This window comes from Giraffa tippelskirchi, chromosome 7 (assembly GCF_054371585.1).
Source record: "Giraffa tippelskirchi isolate mGirTip1 chromosome 7, T2T-mGirTip1v1.2.pri, whole genome shotgun sequence".
Classification (NCBI taxonomy): Eukaryota; Metazoa; Chordata; class Mammalia; order Artiodactyla; family Giraffidae; genus Giraffa; species Giraffa tippelskirchi.
Genome location: NC_137281.1, coordinates 82,311,712 through 82,322,928, shown reverse-complemented (window position 1 = coordinate 82,322,928; position 11,217 = coordinate 82,311,712). Strand labels below are relative to the sequence as shown.

The following is an 11,217-nucleotide window of genomic DNA, read 5'->3' as shown; positions in this document are numbered from 1 at the left end:
AAAACCAGCTACTCTGGAGAAGGGAATGGCAACCCACTCCAGTATTCATGCCTGGAGAATCCCATGGACAGATACCTGGTGGGCTGCAGTGCAAGGGGTTACAAAGAGTTGGACACAACTGAGCGACTAACACTACTACTACTACTACATATATAGTTGGACCGCACAGTCTTATAAAATGGAAGAATTTACTAACCTATCAAGTAAAATCAAAGCTTAAACACTTTAAAGATTAGATATTCATAACTTTTAAAATTAATGAGAAAAACTACAAACTCCTGAACCAAAGTTTTATTTTAAATTGTTAGGTTTCAGTTCATATGAAAATTTTTCATAACACATGACATATAAAGATGTTAACACAGTGAACTACAATAGAAAATATTTTCATACAACTTTTGAATCACTAATATGCTTATTTCTCCCACGAATGAATGCAGTTAGCTTGAATCACTTTTGTCATGAATATCATCTTTGTCATGAATATCAAGTATGTGTAAAATTTTTATATTATTATTTAATAACTGCTTAAGGAGGTTGTGAGTTTCCTCCCCATGACCAACACATAGTATTTTTTTCAGTGTATGGGCTACTACAGTAGCTTTTCCTCTCATCTCTGATGGAACATATTTTGTATCTAAATATTCAGATAATTTATGTCTAGAATTATACAGCATGTTAATAACAGTTACAACGTCATAAACTCCACCACTGCTTTGTTCTTGTGGTAACATCTGGGATTTATACATTTTTTCTAATTTATGTTCCACCGCCATGGCTAGAGCAAGGCTTCGTTTTAGGTGTTCTTTAGAGGCTTGAATGTCCGCTCTATATTCTGGCTTGTAGCTCTCAGGAAGAGGTACATGATGCAACTGTGAATTAATATCTGCAATTCTTTTCAAAACGTCATTATACACATCATGTGATTCAAGATGATCCATTTCATAGTCGCCTGAGAGCTGAGGAACATCTTCTTCCGTGGGAATACCCAGGTCAGTGCTCCTACTTAAAGAGATGACATCTTGACTTGGTTCAGTAACACCTGTCACTTGCTTTGGTGCCTCAGTGCGAGGTTCAACTGGCTCTGGCTCTGGGTCTTCTTTCTCAATATAAGGTTCTTTTGCATGTAAAACAACAGAAATATTATTTGGTTTAATCGACCAGAATGCTGTGCTTTTAGTATGCTCTTTCTTGTCTATTTCCATTGTGAAGCCCCTAGTAGGGAAAGTTGTAGTTTCTTCACTGATAGGATTGATTAAAACATCATTGTCACCTGGACCTACATCATGTGTATATTTTATCTCCTTAACTCTTGATGCTCTCGGTCCTATGGAATTAGCATTATTTGGAGACTTTGATTTTTTCTGACGACCTGGCTCCTTAGTGGGAACACTTAGTATTAGGTTCTGTAAAACTTGTACATAATGATTCAAGTTTTGTTCTTCATCAGGCGTCACAGTTACTCCTTAAGGAAAAAAACATAAGTATCATTTATTATTATATATGACATACTGACAGAATCTACTCGCCTAAGTTTACTTCATATGCTATCACTTAAAAGTTGAGATAAAGAAGCAAGAAATAAAGCACCTCTGACATAGTCAACTCTCACCTAAATGAAAATTATTTTTTCAGATTCTTATTAAAATACATAAGCAAGATTACTGTAAAAGTTGCATATTAACACAATTCTCTATATCTCTTTGCTTTTACTCTCCCATATAACTTATGATTCAGTAGGTAGCTTATTAAAACAAAATTCTTGGTTATGTTCTCTAACACAGGGGTGTGCTATAGTAGACTCACAGTGGCTCATTAGAGCCAACTATTAAATTTTAATGAACTTCATGAGCCAGATGGTAAACATAGACATCATTAAAAATTAAATTCTGTATTTACAATTAATATATTCAAAACATGGTAATAAATATTCAAAACTCATCTTTTCTTATTATTTTATTTCACCTTACTATTATTTATGCTCTTGAGGTTATTTATATCTAGTATGTTATAAATGCTATATAGTGGTTGGCTTCCCAGGTCGCTTAGCGGTAAAAAATTTGCTTGCCAATGTAGGAAACGTGGGTTCAATCCCTGGATCAGGAAGATCCCTTGGAGTAGGAAATAGCAACCTGCTCCAGTATTCTTGTCTGGAAAATTTGTGTCTAGTACATTATAAATCCTATATAATAGTATGCCTCTGTCTATCTCTTTCACCTCCCTGTTGATTGATGTCAAGTAGGTAGTTTGAAATCAACCATGGTAAGAGTATTTATACCATGTAAACGGGCAAATGCTATAAGTCAGTGTACTCATCTCTCAGAAAAGCCAGTTGTTAAACATTTACCAGTATATCAGTCGGACACAACTTAGCAACTAGACCATCACCACTCCTTTCAACCCAGAAAAGATCTAACTACAGCCTGTGGGTCATATCCACCCAAATGTTTTTATAAATAAAGTGTTTTTTTTTTTTTTTTTAACTCAGACAGTCTTGCTCCTTTGTTTATGTATTGTATACGGCTGCTTTTGGCTGTTCAGTAGAGCTGAATAGTTGGAACAGAGACTTTATGGCCTAGAAAACTATCTGGGCCTTTACAGAAAAAGTTTACTGATTTCTGGTTTAAATCATCAACATTTTACTCTTACAATAAAATGGCAGTTCTATTTATACTGGTATTTTGTAGCATCTTCTCATTTCCAATGTGGAAAACAGAAAAGATTACTGAATAATATACTCTGAAATTCTGTTCAACTCCCCTACTCCAGAGTCAGAAGTTTTTTAAGTGCTAGAATCTTGTATTACAAGTAATTTTGAATTTATGTTGCCACTATTATGGATATAAATTGATTTAATTCAAGGAGGTAAGTTACTTTTTCCCAAACACTAAAGAATAAGTTCTAACTGAACATTCCCTCTGCAGGCAAAATGAAACAAACTTTCTGCCCGGGAGGCACTTTTATTCCTCTCTTTAGTAAGCACAAAGTAGTCCCCAAATGCTTTTCCTCCTCTCTTAACTCATCTGTTAAATTTAGACCAGATGGAATTTTAATCAAACTTGAAAGCATATTTCTAAATTTTAAAAAAGTCTTAATCAGAAGTTTAATGAGGCAATGTGATAGTGGAAAGATACTAGACATGTATACTAGAGATCTAGATTCTAAAAGCAGACTGCATTTTATGTCATGTTTAGAAAAGTCTGGCATACTTCAAGATCCATTTGATGATAGGTGAAAAAAGAAAGACATAGAATGTAAAGTGGATTTATTTGTATATTATCCTCATAATTTTTTATGAATCAATGATATAGCATCATACATTTGTCTGGGAATTGAGAATTTTTTTTAGTGATTAGAAGGATAACATTATCAAATTCATGTGGGCATTTGCCCCTGAGGAGAGAGAATGGGACTGAAGTTGGACATTAAAGGGGTCTTTGGACTTATCTATAAACTTTTACTCTCTAAGCACACACACCCAATCATTTAATACAGTATACCATTAAAGGTCATATTTTAAAAAATAAAATACTTATTTATATATTCTTATGTGTATAAATTAGATTAGGTCCAATAGACAGAGTGCTAGAAGAACTATGGATGGAGGTTAGTAACATTATACAGGAGGCAGTGACCAAAATCATTCCAAAGAAAAAGAAATGCAAGAATGCAAAGTGGTTGTTTGAGGAACCTTTACAAATAGCTGAGCAAAGAAGAGAAGCAAAAGGCAAAGGACAAAGGGAAAGATACATCCAATTGAATGCAGAGTTCCAAAGAATTGCAAGGAGAGATAAGAAGGGCTTTTTCAATGAACAGTGCAAAGAAATAGAGGAAAACAACAGAATGAGAAAGACTAGAGAACTCTTCAAGAAAACTGGAGCTATCAAGGGAATATTTCATGCAAGGAGGGGCACAATAAAGGACAAAAACAGTAAGGACCTAACAGAAAAAGAAGAGACTAAGAAGAGGTGGCAAGAACACACAGAGGAATTATACAAAAAAAAAAAATCTTAATGACTCAGATAACCACAATGGTGTGGCCACTCACCTAGAGCCAGACGTCCTGAAGTGTGAAGTCAAGTGGGCCTTAGGAAGTATTACTACCAACAAAACTAGCAGAGGTGATGGAATTCCAGCTGAGCTATTTAAAATCCTAAAAGATGATGCTGTTAAAGCATTGCACTCAATATGCCAGCAAATTTGGAAAACTCAGCCATGGCCCAAGGACTGGAAAAGATCAGTTTTCATTCCAATCCCAAAGAAGGGCAATGCCAAAGAATGTTCAAACTACCATACAATTGTGCTCATTTCACATGCTAGTAAGGTTATACTCAAAATTCTTCAAGCTAGGCTAGAGCAGTGTGTGAACCAAGAATTTCCAGATATACAACCTGGGTTTAGAAAAGGCAGAGGAATCATAGATCAAACTGCCAACATTCATTGGATCATAGAGAAAGCAAGGGAATTCCAGAAAGAAAAAACATCTACCTGGGCTTCATGGACTAGGCTAAAGCCTTTGACCTTGTGGATCACAACAAACTGTGGAAAATTCTTAAAGAGCGATGCCAGACCACCTTACCTGTCTCCTGAGAAACCTGTTTGTAGGTCAAGAAGCAAACAGTTAGAACTGGACATGGAACAATTGACTGGTTCAAAATTGGGAAAGGAGTATGACAAGGCTGTATATTATCACCTGCTTATCTAACTTAAATGCAAAATACATCATGAGAAATGTCAGACTGGATGAATCACAAGCTGTAATCAAGACTGTCATCAACAACCTCATATATGCAGATAATACCACTCTAATGGCAGAAAGTAAAGAGGAATTAGAGAGTATCTTGATGGGGGTAAAAGAGGAGAGTGAAAAAGCTGGCTTGAAACTCGACATTCAAAAACCTAAGATCATGGCTGCGGATCCCATCACTTCATGCCAAATAGAAGGGGGAAGTGGAAGCACTAACAGATTTTAATTTCTTGGGGATGAAATCACCGCATGGTGACTGCAGCCATGAAATTAAAAGACACTTGTTTCTTGGAAGGCAAGTTGAGATGAATCTAGACAGCATATTAAAAATCAGAGACCTCACTTTGCAGACAAAGGTCCATCTAGTCAAAGCTATAGTTTTCACAGTAGTTATGTATGGATGTGAGAGTTGGACCATAAAGAAGGTTGAGTGGTGAAGAGTTGATGTTTTCAAATTGTAGTGCTGGAGAAGACTCTTGAGAGTCCCTTGGACTGCAGGGAGATCAAACTAGTCGTCAATCCTAAAGGAAATCAATCCTTAGTATTTATGGAAATGACTGATGCTAAAGCTGAAGCTCCAATACTTGCACCACCTGATGCAAAGAGCTGACTCAATGGGAAAGACCCCGATGCTGGGAAAGATTGAGGGCAGGAGGAGAAGGGCGTGACAGAGGATGAGATGGTTGAATGGTATCACCAACTCAATTGACATGAGTTTGAGTAAATTCCAGGAGATAGCGGAGGACAGAGGAGCCTAGTGTGCTGCAGTCCATGGGGTAGCAAAGTCAGACCCGACCTGGCGATTGAACAACAGCAAATATTTATAAAATGGATTGTCCTGAATCTAGAGTTTTTCTGATGGAAAATACTAAGGAAAATTAACTTGTGACCTAGTGCAGTGAAAAAATATCTTTCATTCTTGTTCTGGTTCTACCACTTTCTAGCATCATGACCTTATTTCTCTACTACTAAATTTCTACCTACTAAATTTCTCTGAATATTTACTTAACTATAAAACTAAGATACTAAATCTGCCCTTTATCTCATAGACTTAAAAATATTGGTTATTTGAAAACATTTTAAAAGCTACAGAGCACTCTATAAGATAAAATTATTCTCTGTGAAGGCAAAACTAGTTACAGTTCTCATTTCAAAATATAAACTGAAATCCCTAAAAAGAAATAGGCTTTGGAATCTATTTAGTGAAAAACACTAGAAGCTCACCTGCTAAAGATAGGTACAAGATCAGAATACTAGTATCTCCATTACTACTTAACATCGTATAGAAGGTATCAGTCAATGTAATTAGACAAGATAATTGGAAGCATGAAAACCGGGAGAAAAACACATAAAACTATCTCTATAAGGAGATTATATAATTACACATTGAAAGTAGTGAAAGTATTAGTTGATCAGTCATGTCTGACTCTTTGCAATCCCATGGACTGTAGGCCACCAGGCTCCTCTGTCCATGGAATTCTCCAGGAAAGAATACTGGACTGGGTAGCCAATTCCCTTCTCCAGAAGATCTTCCCAGCTCAGGGATTGAACCTGGGTCTCCTGCATTGCAGACAAATTCTTTACCATCTGAGCCATGAGGACCACCAATACATTGAGACAACACAAAAAAATCCATTGAAAAGCTACTACATGGAGAATTTACTAGAGTAGCAAGTTGTGAAATCAACATACAAATATAGACAAGTTAGATAAAATGGGAAAGAAGATACTATTATGATGACAAAAAATGAAAGAAACTATCACAACATAAATTTTAAAAGACATGACCAAAATTTATATGAGGAATTATATGAAGTTGAAAATATTAATAAACATCCAAAGATCAGGTCCTAATCCCTGGAACATGTAAACATTATTTATAAATAAATGAGTCACAGGTATGAAAAATACAGTATGGGGAATATAGTTATAATTATGTAATATTTTGTGTGGTGACAGATGATAACTAGAATCATAATGGTGATCATTTTGAAATGTATGGAAATATCCAATCACTATATTGTGTTCAGTTCAGTCACTCAGTCGTGTCTGACTCTTTGTGACCCCATGGACAGCAGCACGCCAGGCCTCCCTGTCCATCATTAACTCCTAGAGTTCACTCAAACTATTGTCCATTGAATCGGTGATGCCATCCAACCATCCCATCCTCTGTCGTCCCCTTCTCTTCCTGCCTTCAATCTTTTCCAGCATCAGGGTCTTTTCAAATGAGTCAGTTCTTCACATCAGGTGGCCAAAGTATTGGAGTTCAGCTTCAACATCAGTCCTTCCAATGAATATTCAGGACTGATTTTCTTTAGAATGGACTGGTTGGATCTCCTTGCAGTCCAAGGGACTCTCAAGAGTCTTCTCCAACACCACAGTTCAAAAGCATCAATTCTTCAGTGCTCAGCTTTCTTTATAGCCCAACTCTCACATCCATACATGACTACTGGAAAAACCATAGCTTTGACTAGACAGACCTTTGCTGGCAAATAATGTCTCTGCTTTTTAATATGCTGTCTAGATTGGTTATGATTTTTCTTCCAAGGAGCAAATGTCTTTTAATTTCATGGCTGCAGCCACCATCTGCAGTGATTTTGGAGCCCAAAAACATAAAAGTCTGACACTGTTTCCATTGTTTCGCCATCTATTTGCCATGAAGTGATGGGACCGGATGCCATGATCTTAGTTTTCTGAATGTTGAGCTTTAAGCCAACTTTTCCACTCTCCTCTTTCACTTTCATCAAGAGGCTCTTTAGTTCTTCACTTTCTGCCATAAGGGTGGTGTCATCTGCATATCTGAGGTTATTGATATTTCTCCCAGTAACCTTGATTCCAGCTTGTGCTTCATCCAGACCAGTGTTTCTCATGATGTACTCTGCATATAAGTTAAATAAGCAGGGTGACAATATATAGCCTTAACATACTCCTTTCCGTATTTGGAACCAGTCCATTGTTCCATGCCCGGTTCTAAGTGTTGCTTCTTGACCTGCATACAGGTTTTGCAGAAGGCAGGTAAGATGGTCTGGTATTCCCATCTCTTTCAGAATTTTCCACAGTTTGTTGTGATGTACATAGTCAAAGGCTTTGGCGTAGTCAATAAAGCACATGTTTTTCTGGAACTCTCTTTTTCAATGATCCAACAGATGCTGGCAATTTGATCTCTGGTTCCTCTGCCTTTCTAAATCCAGCTTGAACATCTGGAAGTTCATGGTTCACATGCTGTTGAAGCCTGCTGGGAGAATTTTGAGCATTACTTTACCAGCATGTGAGATGTGTGCAATTGTGCAGTAGTTTGAGCACTCTTTGGCATTGCCTTTTTTTGGGATTGGAATGAAAACTGACATTTTCCAGTTCGTGGCCACTGCTGAGTTTTCCAGGTTTGCTGACATATTGAGTGCAGCACTTTCACAGCATCATCTTTGAGGATTTAAAATAGCTCAACTGGAATTCTATCACCTCCACTAGGTTTGTTCGCAGTGATGCTTCCTAAGGCCCACTTGGCTTCGTATTCCAGGATGTCTGGCTCTAGGTGAGTGATCACACCATCATGGTTATCTGGGTCATGAAGATCTTTTTTGTATAGTTCTTCTGTGTATTATGGCCACCTCTGCTTAATATCTTCTGCTTCTGTTAAGTCCGTACCATTTCTGTCTTTAATTGAGCCCATCTTTGCATGAAATGTTCCCTTGGTATTTATAATTTTCTTACGAGATCTCTAGTCTTTCCCATTCTATTGTTTTCCTCTATTTCTTTGCATTGATCACTGAGGAAAGCTTTCTTATCTCTCCTTGCTATTCTTTGGAACTCTGCATTCAAATGGGTATATCTTTCCTTTTCTCCTTTGCCTTTCGCTTATCTTCTTTTCTCAGCTATTTGTAAGGCCTCCTCAGACAACCATTTTGCCTTTTTTGCATTTCTTTTTCTTGGGGATAGTCTTGACCCCTGCCTCCTGTACAATGTCACAAAGCTCTGTTCATAGTTCTTCGGGCACTCTGTTTATCAGATCTAATCCCTTGAATCTATGTGTCACTTCCACTGTATAATCATAAGGGATTTGATTTAGGTCATACCTAAATTTAGGTCTACTGGTTTTCCCTACTTTCTTCAATTTAAGTCTGATTTTGGCAATAAGGAGTTCACAATCTGAGCCACAGTCAGCTCCCAGTCTTGTTTTTGCTGACTGTATAGAGCTTCTCCATCTTTGGCTGCAAAGAACATAGTCAATCTGATTTCAGTATTGACCATCTGGTGACATCACCAGATGTGAACACAAGCCACCTCTTGTGTTGTTGGAAGAGGGTGTTTGCTATGACCTGTGGGGTCTCTTCACAGAACTCTATTAGACTTCGACCTGCTTCATTCTGTACTCCAAAGCCAAATTTGCCTGTTACTCCAGGTATGTCTTGACTTCCTACTTTTGCATTCCAGTCCCCTATAATGAAAAGGACATCTTTTTTGGGTGTTAGTTCTAGAAGGTCTTGTAGGTCTTCATAGAACCAGTCAACTTCAGCTTCTTCAGCATTACTGGTCAGGGCATAGACTTGGATTACTGTGATATTGAAAGGTTTGCCTTGGAAACGAACAGAGATCATTTTTTTGTTTTTGAGATTGTATCCAAGTACTGCATTTTGGACTCTTTTGTTGACAACGAGGGCTACTCCATTTTTTCTAAGGGATTCTTGCCCACAGTAGTAGATATAATGGTCATCTGAGTTAAATTCACCCATTCCAGTCCATCTTAGTTTGCTGATTTCCTAAACTATCATTGCTCACTCTTGCCATCTCCTGTTTGATCAGTTCCAATTTGCCTTGATTCATGGACCTAACATTCCAGGTTCCTATGCAATATTGCTCTTTACAGCATAGGACTTTACTTCCATCACCAGTCACATCCACAACTGGGTGTTGTTTTTGCTTTGGCTTCATCTCTTCATTCTTTCTGGAGTTGTATCTCCAGTAGCATATTGGGCACCTACCGACCTGGGGAGTTCATCTTTCAGTCTCCTATCTTTTTGCATTTTCATACTGTTCATGAGGTGCTTAAGGCACGAATACTGAAGTGTTTTGCCATTCCCTTCTCCAGTGGATCACGTTTTGTCAGTTTTTAACTGGGCTGCTTTATTATTATTGAGTTTTAAGAATTTTTTTATATTCTGGAGACCAGTCCCTTATCATTTATATGATCTGGAAATATTTCCTCTTTTCTGTGATCTGTCTTTTCACTTTCTTAAGGTTATCATTTGTAGCACAGAAGTTTTAAATGTTGATGTAGTTCAATTTACCTTTTTTTTTCTTTTGTTGCTTATGCTTTTGGTGTCGTATCTAAGAAACCACCATCAAATCCAAGGACACAAAGATCTAAACCTACATTTTCATCTAAGAGTTTTATAGTTTTAGCTTAATGATCCAGCTTCAATTAATTTTGTATATGGTTTGAGGTAAGAGTCTAACTTCATTTTCTTTGCCTTGTGTCTGAGGATCATTTGCTGAAAAGTGTATTTGTTTCCCCACTGAATTGTCTTAGCATCCTTGTTGAAAAGCAATTGATCAGAAGTGTAAGAGTTCCTTTCTGAATGCTCAATTAAATTTCATTAATAAATACATCTATTCTTTTTTTTTAATGTGCAGCACACTTTTATACTTTCTATTCTCTTTTTAACTTAATTTATTTTATATTAGAGTTATATTAGAGTTATAGTTGATTTCAAATGTTGCATTAGTTTCTGGTGTACAGCAAAGTGATTCAGTTACACATATATCCATTCTTTATCAGATTCTGTTCCCATATATAAGTCATTACAGAATATTGAGTAGAGTTCCCTGTGCTATACAGTAGGTCCTTATTATCTGTTTTATATATAGTAGTATGTATATGTTAATTCCAAACTCCTATATGTATTTGTCTGTTCTTATGCCAGTACTACACAGTCTTGATTACTGCAACTATAATACCAAGTTTCAAAATCTGCTTGAACTTTTTTCTTCTTGTTTCAGGTTTGTTATGGGTATTCTAGGTCTCTTGCAATTCCATATGAATTTTAGTATCAGTCTGTTAATTTCTATCAAAAAAATAATCCCTGATGCTAGAAAATATTGAGGGCAAGAGGAGAAGGGGACGACAGAGGATGAGATGATTGGATGACATCACTGACTCAATGGACAGGAGTTTGAGTAAACTCAGGGAGATAGTGAAGGACAGGGAAGCCTGGTGTGCTACAATTCATGGGGTCACAAAGAGTCAAGACACAACCTAGCAATTGAAAAATGAACAACAATAAAAAAGCAGGCTAGGATTTTGATACGGATTGTGTTGAATGTGTAGATCAATTTGGGGAGTATTGTCATTCTATACATATTTTAACAGCCTTCAAGTTATGTATATGTACATAACCAGAATCATACTATACATACTACTATCCTTGATCAGTATTTTAAAAACTTTTACTAAGATATGCCTCTTAAACATG

At 36.8% G+C, this 11,217-nt stretch overlaps 1 protein-coding gene across 2 annotated transcripts in view; it reads right to left on the bottom strand.

Moving 5' to 3' along the window:
- Positions 1-276: 276 nt before the first annotated feature.
- The window catches only part of SPESP1 (sperm equatorial segment protein 1), a 128,484-nt gene continuing 117,543 nt past the window's right edge, over positions 277-11,217 (bottom strand). For both annotated transcript variants that reach the window (XM_081511927.1, XM_081511928.1), the window contains one exon: positions 277-1,465. In XM_081511927.1, the coding sequence (XP_081368053.1) occupies positions 441-1,465 (1,025 nt within the window). In that variant the 3' untranslated portion in view covers positions 277-440. The remainder of the gene's footprint in view (positions 1,466-11,217) is intronic.